Below are 15,242 nucleotides of genomic sequence, written 5' to 3' on the forward strand. Positions count from 1 at the left end.
AACTTGAAATACTTATTACTTATATTGTTCCTCTTGTCTTCTCATTTTTTAAGATGGACTATATTCATTTAATAATCAATTGATTACTATTGATATACAAACCTCCATCATATATTTTATATTAAAAGTACGAAGGCATTTAATAAAATATTTTTTGCATTTTTACCTTTTAAAAATATGTTTTATATTAGACAAAATAGTAATTTAATTAGTCTCCTAATATTTAGGAATAGACATTTAATTATTTTTCTAATATTTAGGAATTCAAAACCAACTAAACTTTGTGTAATCATGACCTTCCTTATTTGAAAAAGTAACACAAGGAATGGAGAAATGAAGTAGGAATATAGTAGGCGAACAAATTACAGTCTTCCATGCTCCATATGTTTTCTTCATTAGTGTCGTTGTCTATTCAATGTAATTAGTATAATGAGACTATCATACATCCTCCGTTTTTAAGGGAAATTAACATATGAATTTCTTCTACATATAGATTGTATTAAAAGCATAAACTTCGCAAATTGATCAAAAGTTTCCCAATAACTTCTAAGAAATAAATGTCCTATCAGGAGTTTAATACAAAAGACAATAGAAGTGTAAATAAATAATTGTACAATATAATTTAATAGTTTTATAATTTTATTTATTTTGTAAATTTAAAGAATGTTCATTTATTTGCAATACAAGTGTTGTTGTTCTTTTAATTAAGACGGTCTATAGGAAAATTTATAATGTACTATTTTTGTCTTTATATGTTTCCTTTAATTTAGAGTTTCAATTGTAGAGTTTAAAGCTGAGAGGATTAATTTTTCACATGGAATTTTTACTATACATTTTAACGTCTAAAGTTTGTTCCTACAAGAATTCACTAGGAGTGGACAAATTTAAATTTTGGATTGAGTTATAGTAGAAATCGAGTTCATAATTGAAGAACGAAAGATGAAAGATTGCAGTATTATTACTGTCCATAAACTATAATTAAAATAGAAAGGAACAAGAAAATAGAACTTATGTACGTGTCATCGTATTTAGTGTTAGAGTTGGACTCTCCTTCCAAAAGAAAAAAAGAGTTGGACTCACAATGATGGACTACATCAAACCTAAACAAATAATATAAGAATACACAAAATATACATAACTTTAAAAAATTAATTTTATTAATAACGAAAATTTTTATAATTAAATGATTATTTTGTTCAATGTGAAAACTATTTTTAAAGGGTAAAAAGTTCAATCACATTTCACCAAGAGTTTTCGTGTTTTTAATATAGTATAGATTACTACTTTGACATAATATTAAAAGTTTAACGTGACAACATATATATTATATGTGGTCAAATTGTAAAATTTTAGTAAGAAATTAAAAGTACTTAAATATTTTTATTGAATGAAAAAAGAAAAAGAAGGACGGCACTAAAGTTTTCATTATTGACGCAAAGTTTTCATTTTTTTAATATCGGTGTGCACTTTATTTGTTGTAGGTTGGGCAACAAAAATTTCAGTCATAGTGACCAAAGCGATAAAAGAAAACATACAACAAGCAGCTTATCAATAATTATATATAGGATATACTAACTAATAAACTAAATTATTTGCATGTTTAGAATATATTAAGTATTTGAACCCACCATTGCATCAATATATATAATAACAATAGTTGAACTAAATGAATTTATTATTGCATCTATTTTAACGTCAATTGTTATTTTACTTAATTTATTTTTCTCAAATATAATTTTTATTGTTTGATGCGGTATATACACGTGCAACGCACATATACTAAAAATATTTATCTATTTATCTATATTATATTAAAAGCACGAACCTTTAGCGAAATGTCGTTCGCATTTTTTACCCTTTAAAAAATAGAGTTCACACTAGATAAAATAGTTATTTAATTATTTTTCCTAATATTTAGGACCTAAAAATTCATTAAAATTTTGTTATATCTTTTCTTATTTAAACTAGATACCTAAAATTTAGGACTTTAAAATTGTACCTTAAATAAATGTGTAAAGTTTTTATTTGGACGATAGTATAAAATTTATAGACGCCTTTTGAAATAGCTTTTACGTGGCAATTGGAAATTGACATCCTAATAGTACTCTAATTGTATTCATGACGAACAAAATAATTTTTTAACATCAATGAGTAATTTTGTTGAAGAACAATTTTACTTCACTTAGTATTTTCAATAAATTATATTAATTATTCTAATTATGTGATAAATAATGTGAGACTAAAACTAAAAACTACTAATATATAGTTTCTCTTTTATTTTAATTTTATCTTCCTCAATCAATCTAGACTATTATAAAAGTACGAAACTTCAAAAATCGACCGACATTTTTATCATTTAAAAAATAAATATCACATTAAACAAAATTATCATTTAAATATTTTTTTTATATTAGAACATTAAAATTAGCTATGTCAAGCTATTCTTTTATAAGAAAATGTTAATAAATACTTTTCAAAAGTGTTGTTATAGAGTTTCGTGGCCACTCATAGTGTTGATAAATCTATTTACCGGATAAGCCTTGCATGTAATTGTAAATAAATATCAAATTATTGATATGCGGCTAGCTGATATTACCCATCACTATTGAGCAAAATGAAGTACCAACCTTTATTAGTTTTTATAGTCTCTTTATCATGATAATGGTCGAATCTACCTAGAAAGAATGGCATGAGAATCTAAATATATCCCTAATGAAAGTCCAAAATAAGGTATTTGTAAAGCATTGATCTTCTTTTATTAAGTTGGATAAATGTGATTAACGTTCATTATTTTTTTAAGGAATTTGAATTTTTTAAATTTTATATTAAATAATTCAGGTACATTTGTGAATAATATCTATGTAATTTTTATAATATATAAATTCATTGACATAAAATACACGTGCAACGCCCGTACTTTAAGACTAGTATATATTATAAGCATGAAGATCAAAAGTTAAATATGAAAAACTAAAATGACCCTATAATATAATTGGACTTTTATGACCTTAAAAATTATATTAATAATACCTTCAATATTAATAACAAAAGTTAATTTGGTAATATTAAATCTGACTTAGGATTATCAAAGAATTGAGGAAAGTATATGTATCTGAATTTTTTTACTTTACAAAGTTAAACTCTTTAACTCCCACGTATAATAATATTTTTGAGCTAATATTTACAGTTCTTATATTTTATCTTCTCCTTTTATTTTTCTTAGCTTAAATATTCAGATTGTTATGATTTCTAAGTGCAATCGTTTTCTTACATATACAATTTTGATTCAAAGCATTTTATCATTTATGTACAAAACGATATAATTTTTTAAACTTTATACTAATTACATGGGATAGATGCGCAACGCGCATGCCCAATGACTAGTCTATACTATATTAAAAGCACGAAGGCCCTTAGCGAAATGTCGTTCGCCTTTTTTACCCTTCAAAATTAAAGTTTACACTAGACAAAATAGTCATTCAATTATTTTCCTAATATTTAGGAATATTCATTTAATTAATTTTTTACTATTTAGGAATAGTCATTTAATTAACTTCCTAATATCTACGACTTTAAAATTAACTAAAATTTGACTTATTAGTAAATTTTTCCTTATTTTAATTATGTAGATTAATCCCACCAAAACGTTTTTGTCTTATAAACGTGTGTAGTTAACATTATGACTTAAGGTAGTAGTCACTTTTTTATTTTGACATTTTACTTAAATGAGTAATTAATTAAGTTGACCTTATACCATTCAAACAATTTGTTTGTAAATTTTTCCCGTTTATTCAACGTATATAGACATTAGGAATGAGCATTTGATAAGGATTTCAATGTTTGTTTAATATTGATTTATCTCCTTTATTAATTATTTTATAATTTTAGATATAAATTTTGTTCACGATATTTAATTATTTATTTAATATTAAAAATTTTAAATCAACTAAATTTTTAGTTATTAAATAACTCTTTATTTGAATTAGATAAAAGAAATCTAATATTTTAAATTTTGAATCAATTAAGATTTTACTTTAAATAAATTATTTACTTTTGTACCATAATTATAATACATTCCATGTTAAATGTTTTAGTATTTAGGATTTTAAAATTAATTAAAATTTTATTTTTAAAATTTTTTATATAATAATTGAAGCTACACTCAATAATTTTTGACTTGCAAACATCATCTATAAATGTATAGAATTTACTCAATAATTGTAAAATAACATATAATCAATAAATATTTTTCTATTGACGTATGCAAACTTGAAATAATAAGGATGAAATATATTCTAAATGAGTTATTGTTAATTATTTTTCTTTTTCTTTTCACAAATATTCTTACAAATGAAAACTCCGTATATTTTTATATATTAATTTATTATTGTAAATTATTGACTCAACAATAGTCATTTTAAAACTTAAATTTTTACTTATTAAATTTTATAGGAATTACAGGCCAACTCGTCGGGATAAAAGTAATTGTTTTACTTGTTTGTTCGATATTAAGGCATAAAAATAACAAAAATTTTCATAAGATATTCTTACAAAACTTAAGTACTTTCATTGGGTTGGATTTGGGATCAACATATATACTTTTAGAAAGTTATATATTTTATTTTTATTAAAACTTAGATACTGTTTAATATAATACTTTTGTGAGTTTTTAAAAATTATTTACTTATTGATGTGGGGAACACGCGCAACGCGCGTACCCTAAAACTAGTTTGTTAAAATTCGTCTACATCTTTCTAACGGTTTCTACTATTTTCGTGACTTTTGATATTTCCCTGATATGAAAGTTAAATTATATGATCTCCCCAAATCCCCTCCCCCCCCCCCAAACCCCCCAAAAAAAGTAAATAAAATAGCACATGCCATATTCTACTTAAGCTCATGTGAATAACATAATGCATATTTAACGGATAACATAATGCTAGGTCAGGGGCAGAGCTAATTAAAGCATTGAATAATGTTTTAGTAATGTTGTAATTGTATTAGAAAATTTATTGAATAAATATTTAATTGCGAACCTATAACATAATGCATGTTTAACGGATAACATAATGCTAGGTCAGGGACAGAGCTAATTAAAGCATTGAATATTGATTCAGTAATGTTGTAATTGTATTAGAAAAATTATTGAAACGAATCTATAACTATGACAAATTAAAAACTTCAAATCATGGTGTCTCCTCTTTAGATAAATTTTGTTTAGATAATCATTCAATAAATATAAGTTTAGCTGACGTTGGTGACCAATCTTATCTATAGGGACACTATATGATAAGAAAGACTTGTGAAATGAATTACTAATAAAAAAATAAGGAAAGGATAGAGAGAAGCTTCATAGTTGGTGCATGGAATCAATGGTGAAGAATCTTCCTTTATTTCAGTGGGGAAGCCATTCACAATTTTCAAAAATAAAGATGTTAGACTCTTGTGCTTTTATGAGGTGGTTCAATTAATTGATATTTTCCATTTGAAGATGACAAAAACACAAGCAACTATGGCTCCATCATCATTATTTTAGTCTCTTTCTATTAATATATAAATAAATGTAATAAAAATGTATTATATTTATATTAAGTTCAAACTCATTTCCACAAAAGAGATGCATATATATATATATATATATATATATATATATATATATATATTGGTCGGAGAAGTCGATAATCAAAGATTATGTTTAGGGTCTAGCAGTCATAAATAATTCAAGCTGAAAGGTCAAGCCTATTTGAATTTGTTATTGAAAATGAGGAGAAAGACACGTGTCATGGAGAGGCAATCCTCAAATACATCGGGAAATCAGAAATAGTCAGATTTACAATTGATAATTAAAAAATAATCACAGTTTCAAAAGTAATCGAAATTTAACCATTTTTTATGCAAAAATAAAATCTGAACAAAAACACCTTTAAAATTCCGAAAATATTCCAGCATAATATGCTGGGGTTCAAATTTTTTACATATAAGATTCTAGCATAATGTGCTAGAATTCTAACATAATATGCTAAAAGTGGATACACAAAAACTCCATAATACATCATATTATGCTTGAATTTTCCGTGTGTTGGAGTTCCAACATAATATGATGGAAGTATATACGCACGAGCTCCATAATCTAGCATATTATGCTAAAACTTTTCGTGTTTCAGCAAAATGGTGACTATTTTTCAATGATTTTGCAATCTATTATTTAATTACCTGTCCCAAAACTGATTAGTGCATATTATTTTCACTCAAATACATACCTAACGGCGTACAGAAAGGGGCATGGTATGACAATTGACAACCCATAAAGAGAATTGGCAATATTTTAGTCTTGTATTAAGTTTGGTAAAGATAGCCATAAAAAATTAGCATTATATAGCCAAATCCTAAATAACCCTAGTTTTTTATTTATTCTCTCTCCCCGTATTTTTTTCTTCTCTCTCCTCGTATTTGTTCTCCAAATTTCTTATTCAATCTCTTCTTCTTTTTTCTTCTTCTTCAATCTAGCAAATTTTCTTCTTCAATCTGGATTTAGAAGGGCATGTGTTCTTTGATAATATTTGGGAAGTTGTAATGGTTAAATATATTTTTCTATGAAAGTTAAGATCGTTTTATCACGACGATAATTCTATAAAAAGATTTGCTTTTTATCTAGTTTTCTTCTTGTCTTCATCCGATTGTTGCCTTTTCGATTTGATTTGTATCTCTTTGGCATACTCCATTTTTTTTTCCTTATTCTTCTTCCCTATTCTTTTTTTAATTGTTAAAAAGCAAATATGTGTTTGAGGTAGTGTATATCTATGTATATCATCATGTGTACCCGTGTGTATATCATGTTGTATATCATGATATACATTGTTAGATAAGGCAATAAAAGGTTAATATGGAATCAAATAGTCCTTACTAATTTTAAGAGAGTAAACTTCATTCTGAATAAACTTACTCTAAATTTTTTATTGATCAAAGAAGGAAAATAATTTTTTGATATAACAAGTTTAGAGCAACTTTTAAAATATAAAAATAATAAATATAATTATAGGAGTAAATAAAATTTTGATATACATGAATAAAAATAAATTTTCGATATACATTTGATGTTACACCGCGATATGAAAATAGTATAATTATTTTTATTGTGATATACATTGATAAAAGGCAACAATAAACGTTAAATAACTATATATATATATATATATATATATATATATATATATATATACAAAGAAGAAAAATAAAACTTTAATATACACAAGGAAGAAGAAAAGGTTGTGATATGCACATTATTGTTGTGATATACAATTATTGGCTATTTGGAGCCAATATCTATAACTAGAGCTATTTTTGCTAATTATGTGGGTACGTTGTCACACCATGCTAAAATCCCAAGAGTTATTTACACACTTGATCCTTTTTAACTATTATTTTAAAAAATAGCATCATTTATTGTTTATTCCATAAAGAGCACTTCTTTTTTTTTATTATTAGCATATTATAAAAATTAAGCCCAACATTCATCTTCTTCACTTCATTTTTTAAAATCTGATACATATGTGAATGTCACCTAGATTCAAGATGTATTGATTTATACGTCTTTTATACGTTGTATATCAAGTATCACTTTAATTCAAAATGTATTTTTATGTATATAATTTTTGTATATTTATTTGTGAAGTGCCATCTTATTTTTAAGATGTATTTTTGATGTATATTTCAAATATATTTTATATGTCAAGTGCCATTTTAATTCAAATTCATATTTTTATATATATGTTTTTTGTATATTTATATGCCATCTTAATTAAATTTAAGATATATTATTTTATGTATATTTCACATGTCTAAGTGTCATCTTAATTGAAGATGTATTTTTATATGTGCTAATTCAATATATATATTTTTTATATACATTTTGTATATATTAACGTATATTATTATCGAAGTAAAATCTTTATGTTAAGAAAGGAAGAAAGAAGGAAGAGAAAAACTTAAGAAAGATAATTAAAAAGAAAACGAATGAAAAAAATTTAAAAAATATATTGGCTTCGGCAGAAAATAAAATTAAGAATATGAAGAAAAAGAAGGAAAGCTAATAGATAAAGAGAAAAAAAGGCATGATTTTTGTATAAAGAATTATTGATTTTTCATTTAAATTGCTTATGTTTAGAGATTAATAATTAATATTCCTATTTTAATGGAACTGTGTGCTACAAATATAAATATTTTTCTGCCACAACTGTAATATTGGATTTCATGCTACGAATTTATTATATTTCTTTTAAATTGTGACAGTTATGTAAAGTTCCCAAATCCCAACGGCTTAGGGTAACATTTCAGGCATGGGCCAAAAGAGACAGCCTAATTGGGCTAAACTGCAACCCACCACAAAAATGGCCCGATAATCGGATCAAGAAAACTAACTAATGGATGTTAGGCTTGAAATTTGAGTGGATCCTTGGCCCAAAATAAACAGTTTTAGGGCTGGAAATTCCATTTTGTCTTTCAAAAATTGCCAGTATATATTAGTCCCTAAACTAGACGACTTCATTAAGATTGGGGACTAAAATATACTGGCAAGAATATTGGGCCATCACATGCATAGATTGGGGTTAATTCCTTTGATTGGGGTTTCTTCAAAGTCCCAATTGCCTATAACACCCCCCTCCATATATTGGTTGACTGAGCAGAAGTTTCCCAATTCAAGATTAGTGTATTTTATATATATATATATATATATATATATATATATGAGAGAGAGAGAGGGGATATATGTGTACATATAGAAAGTATATATTTGTGCCTAAACTATATGTGTGACCGATACTCCTTCATAAAAAAAATAAATTGTATAGCTAGGTAATTTTTTTTTATGTATATATATATATATATATATATATATATATTATATTATATTATATTGACACCCTTAGTTTTTTGTGGGTTTTTTTCTTTATAGTTTGACTGATCACCTTAATGAAAAGTGCTAGCTCCACTAGAGGGAGGAGCAATGACAACACGTTAAAAACTTCCTATACCATAAACCTTTTGATGAAATGGTGCATATATATATATGACACCATAAGCAAAGAGAGTAACATAAAATGCGACATGAGACTGAGCACGAGCACATGCTATTTGCTCTATTGGATTAGATGTGGCATAAGCCAAGAAACAAAAATGTGTAAATTACTACATACAATGGGTTTGGCTGTGACAACTACAAGATATACATAATAATTTTGACTCAAAACTAAAGCCAGAGGCTCTTCATAGTTCATACTATAATTTTTTTTTAAATTACTACAAGATGATAAATAAATGAATATATATGTAGGACACCTGGTATAGTGACTTAGAATCTAAGTAAAGGATACTGATGTCCATGTCCTTTTATTGTTCTTTTGTCTCCCCTTATATATATAACCCCCACCCCTCTTTTCATATCACCCAGAATTTCCATAAAAGAAACACCAAATATAGCAGATAAGGATTCACAAAAGCTGGCCTAATTATTTATCATACAAACCATGCGCTAGAAAGAAATGATTTATAAATACGCGCCTTTTAATTTTTTTTTTATGGGAACTCAGTATCCGTTAAAAGTATATGATTAGTGCCAAATGACATCCATGGGATTGTGTAGTTATAGTGTTATACTGAAGTAAAAATAGTTCAAAAACATATAAATCTTGAATTGCCGACAAGATTTTAAAAATGTTCTTGAATTGCAGAGTTGGGTCATTCAGCTTATAACGCTGTCATCAAGCATATTTAAAATTAATATTAAATGATGCTTCCGTATATTATATGAGGTTAAATTCTATGCACTGACAATTTAAATAATTACTATATAATTTTAGTTGTCTTACATGAGACAAGAGTTATTCCCCACTCCAATCTCCATTAGTGTATGGACTTTTTTCGCTCATCCATTCTACCCGTCCAGATGCGGCACCCTTTCTCATTATTATTTACCGCCTTTTCTTTCCTCCCAGCTATTCACGAAAAATCTCGATACGTAAAGGCACCCCGACCCCGAGAAGACTGTATTCATGTGTAACTAACTCAATAGGACTTATCAACCCAAGAGCGGATAGGAGTACTTATACTCAAGGACTAGAAGCTTTCACAACGTCGTCAAGGCAAAAAATAACTCCTATTGGAAAAAGAGCATTTACAATTAGAACTAGAAGAATGAGAGAGAATGAAATAGAAATATATCACTTATAAGGTAATTGCATGTAACCAATCATATGTAATTGGTATTGGTCGACAACTTGGAAAAAATTGACATGCTAAATATAGTAGATTAAATTATATATACTGATAGTGTAAAATAAATCCACAATCAATAAATATATAGTTGGATTGTAAAAATGAAAAATCATGATAGATCATTCTATCATTGCACCATAAAAGTAAAGGAAAGAAAAATCTAAATGTACCACCAATTGGTACGGGGATTATTCGTGATCTTTTCACCTTTAATCAAAAGTCTTAAATTTGAGTCCCGATGACATCTTAGAAGCAAGGATTTACACCAGTGAGCCTACCTAGACTAAATCCAAATTAGTAGGAGTCGTAGGTTTCGAATACCGAATGGTTAAAAAAAAAGGGGGGGGGGGGGGGGGGGGGATATAAAGCATCCTAATTCCTAACTAATCCATAAGAGATGCAAGTAAGGGTGTTTAACGGGGGGGTCGGGCCGGGCCGGATTGGAAAAAAAGTTGATCGGCCGGTTTTCAATCCGGGGCGGTTACGGGTTTTTCAATACCGAGCTTAACGGGTCCGGGATCTAATCCACCCGGCCCCCTAACTACTTGTCCGGGCCGGGCCGGATACGGATCAACCCGGGCCATTTTACAGGCATAGATGCAAGGCAAAGTAGCCAATAAAGTATTAGCAGCTGTTACACTTAATAATCCTAAGGATGAAGAAAAGGTCCTACATCTTCATGACACTCACGTTCTAAACCAGTCCCACAGTCCCTCTAAGGAACAAATTAAAGGTAACAAAGTTGATAAAATGATTATATCAGAAAAGAAGGAAAAAAAGGTGCACAGCATAACATAAAAAAGTTTTTTATGGCCCAATGTCTCATCATACTAGAAGCTGGCTTAGTCATTGCAATAATAAAATATATAAAAGAGAAAGACCATACTTTAATTACTAATAACTTTCTTTTTTAGTATGTCTTAATAATGATATTTTTTTTTTTATATTTAAAGATAATTTAACTTTAAATTTCTCTATTTATGGTAAGTAAACTTTCTTTATTTGCCGAATAAGAAATGTATAAAACAAAACCCTCAAAAAAGGCTCAAACATAGCTAAAAAAAATATCTATTGCATCTTTTAGATCACGATAAGTTTCAAAAGTTTTTATTTTTTTGTTAAGTTTTGGATTCGATCAAACAAAAAAAGACAGTTCGGTGCACTAAACTTCCGCTATGCCCGGGGTTCGGGTAAGGATCGGACCACAATGGTCTATTGTACGCCGTCTTACCCTACATTTATGCTAGAGGTTGTTTCTTCCCTCAAACACCTTTACAACAATTAATGAGACGGGTGGAGCATTTTTTTTTTTTAGCACTCATTTCTTCTTCCAACAACCTCATGATTACTATCACATTCTTTTTCTCTCATATTATAAGTATCGACCCTTGAACTAATTTCATCACTTTAGTTCAGAAAAAGATGGGTAGAACTGGAGCTAGAATGCCAAGTTTTTGCCTAAATAGAATTAAGCCTCATGTTCAAATTGGTTCACCACCTATACAAGCCAAAAACAATGAGAATTTAGCTAAGATAAAAAAGTTTGTCATGGCCCAATCTCATCATACTAGAAGCTGGCTTAGTCATTGCAACAAAATATAAAAGAGAGAGACCATACTTTAATTACTCCTATTACTTATCTTTTTATCCTATGAAATACTTTCTTTTTTGGCCTGTCTTAAGAATAATAATTTTTATATTTAAAAATAATTTAACTTTAAATTTCTCAGTTTCTTGTAAGTAAACTTTCTTTATTTGCTGAGTAAGAATTATATATAAAACAAAACCCTCCCTCAAACATAGCTACAAAAAATATTTATTGCATCTTTTAGATCACGATAAGTTTCAAAAGCTTTTATTTCTTTGTTAAGTTCTGGACTCGATCAATCAAAAAAGGGCAGTCCGGTGCACTAAACTCCCGCTATGCGCGGGGTCTGGGGAAGGACCGGACTAAAAGGGTCTATTGTACGCAAATTTACCCTGTAATCCTGCGAGAGAGGTGGTTTCTTCTATCAAGCACGTTTACAAAAATTAATGAGACGGGTGGAGTATTTTTTTTTAGCACTCATTTCTTCGTCCAACTACCTCATGATTATTATCACATTCTTTTTTCTCTCTTATTATAAGTATCGATCCTTGAACTAATTTCATCACATTAGTTCAGAAAAAGATGGGTAGAACTGGAGCTAGAATGCCAAGTTTTTGCCTAAACAGAATTAGGCCTCATGTTCAAATTCGTTCACCACCTATACAAGCCAAAAACAACGAGAATTTAGCTAAGAAAGTTGAATGTGATGATCATGAAGAGAAAAAGGATACTTCATCAGCCATGGCTGAGGAAAAAAACACCGGTGATATCGCGAAATCGACACCGATAATTGGCCGGAAAATCATGATTGTGGTCGATTCTAGCCTTGAATCAAAGAATGCATTGCAATGGACATTAACTCATACTGTTCAGAGCCATGATTTACTTGTTCTTCTCTATTTTACGAAGTTTTCTTCTAAACAAGGTTTACCTTTTTTTCCCTTCTTGTTATCATTCTTGTTTTTTGTTTTATTTTTTTTTTTTTTGTAGTAATTTTTTATACATGGAGCTAGCTAATACATAAGGGAATTCTCATACTTTTGTTCCTTTTTTTTTTTTTTTCCAGATGAAGATTCTAAAAAGGAAATAAATCCAAGAATTTTTGAGTTTCTTGTTAGCATGAAGAATACTTGCAAGCTGAAAAGACCTGAGGTATGTCGTCTCATCAATTTCCAGTTTTAAATAGAAATTATGCTTTTAATCAGATAATATTCTTATCATCATCATCTTCTTATTCTTATTCTTTTTTTTCCTTCAGAATTTAACTTATGCATATTGATTTTTATACAATCAAGTCGGCTAAAATATTTAGTATCTAAACTATATATGCCGTGATAATGTAATTTACTTTTGCACAATGAGCATAATTTAATATATTTTAACAAGTTAATATCACTTATTATAGATTATCAATAAATATTTATTAAATGGAGCTATATATATAATTAACTTTTAATTAGAATTACTTGATTGTGTAAATATTTTTCACATACTCAATGTATAAAACTTAAAGCTAACAACTGCCGTGATAAATGAAACTTGTTAGCTAATTATTACCCCAAATAACCGTCCAGATTCAATGTTTACTTTTTTTTTAGTGGGTATACATAATTTTTTTTTTAGCATTTAACTTATGCATATTGATTTTTATACAATCAAGTCGCCTAAACGTATTTAGGATCTAAGCTATATATGCATTGATAATGTAATTTATTTTTGCACAACAAGCATAATTTAACATGTTCTTACAAGTTACTTAGTATCATTTGTTATAAGTTATAAATAAATAATAATTAAATGGAGCTATATATATGTAATTACAATAATTAGAATTACATTAAATATTTTTCACACAGTGAATATATAGAACTTAAAGCTGGCAACTGTCGTGATAAATGAAACTTGTTAGCTTAAAAATAAAGCTGATAATAACAAGTTAAATTGTACTAATAGCATAAATAAATTTTACACGGCCATTGTACATATGTTAATTCTTTAGCATGAATAACAAATTAAATTACATTAATAGTATAAATAAATTTTACATGATCATTGTGCATATGTTAATTATTTTATTTTAACTTTCTCTATTGAACAGGTTCAAGTGGAAGTGGCAGTGGCACAAGGGAAAGAGAAAGGTCCTGTAATAGTAGAAGAGGCCAAGAAACAAGAAGTGTCACTTCTAGTCTTAGGGCAGAAGAAAAAGTCCATGACATGGCGGTTGATTATGATGTGGGCCGGCGGTCGGGTGACGGTCGGCGGCGGCGGCGGTGGGGTGGTGGAGTACTGTATTCAGAATGCTAGTTGCATGGCAATTGCAGTGAGGAGAAAAAGCAAGAAACTTGGGGGATACTTAATCACCACCAAAAGACAAAAAGATTTTTGGCTTTTGGCTTAATTACAAAAATTTACATAATGTGCTTCTTGTAAATTCATAATTACTGTAACTTATATGGACTGGGAAGTGAAATGGAAAGTTAGTGAGTCAAAGATTATTATTGGGCAATCTGTCAAATTAACTCTTAATCTTTTTTCTGTTGAAGCTTTACATATACCAGCAGTACTAACGAGTCCTCAATCAAAAAACAAAAACAAGAAGAATTAAGACTTTACAAGTTCTTTTGAAGCTTCATTTGATGAACAATGATAAACATGAAATGAGAAAAAAAAGAGTGATCAAAACTGCTTAATGGATTTTGATATAATAAGCGGATTCAGAATTTAACATTGTGTGTTCGGATTTGAATGTCTTTCTCATTTTATCTAATTTTGTTTGAGATCTATATTTGTACTTATCAAATGAGTTTTCAGCAGCTACTGCTTTCAAATGAACTCATAGCTTATTTATTAGATCCACCCTATTTGTTATCAGAGGCGAAATAAGAATTTGAAGTTTATTTGTTCTACACTTGATATCGAATTCATAGTTCGTTTTGTTACTGGGTTCGCAGTTAAACATTTATACATATTTAAAAAAGATTCTAATACAAAAATAGGGTATGAGTAAAAATTACTGGGTTCGTCGAACTCGTCAACAATAGTCTCCCTCCTCCTCTGTTTGTTATGACATGTTTGTTATAAAAAATTAACCTAATATGTTGAAAGTATGTATGGATAATATACAACTACACATCGTTGGAATTCAATGCTCAATCTACACTATTGATTATTATAACTTCTAATTGTGAAGAATAGGCTGTTAATAGGTGATTAAGTAGTTAAGTTAGTCTCTAGTTAGTTAAGGTAGTTAGTGGGTCCCAATTGACCATGGTTAAGTTGTTAGAACCACAGTTAAGTTAGTAGTACATATACACGTGTAATTACATTTGTTCAATATATATTCATTTTCTCTCATCTCTACATCTCTCCAATTCTCTCAAGC

General features: G+C 28.3%; 1 protein-coding gene across 1 annotated transcript; it reads left to right on the forward strand.

The window, feature by feature from the left end:
• The first annotated feature begins 12,318 nt into the window (after nucleotides 1–12,318).
• LOC104093508 (uncharacterized) lies at nucleotides 12,319–14,375 on the forward strand. The gene is made up of 3 exons (XM_009599257.4): nucleotides 12,319–12,785; nucleotides 12,927–13,012; nucleotides 13,959–14,375. The coding sequence occupies exons 1-3, from the start codon at nucleotides 12,443–12,445 to the stop codon at nucleotides 14,256–14,258; spliced, it is 729 nt and encodes a 242-aa protein (XP_009597552.1). The 5' UTR covers nucleotides 12,319–12,442; the 3' UTR covers nucleotides 14,259–14,375.
• Nucleotides 14,376–15,242: the final 867 nt, after the last annotated feature.

The sequence above is a fragment of the Nicotiana tomentosiformis genome, chromosome 10 (genome assembly GCF_000390325.3).
Source record: "Nicotiana tomentosiformis chromosome 10, ASM39032v3, whole genome shotgun sequence".
In the NCBI taxonomy this organism is placed as follows: domain Eukaryota; kingdom Viridiplantae; phylum Streptophyta; class Magnoliopsida; order Solanales; family Solanaceae; genus Nicotiana; species Nicotiana tomentosiformis.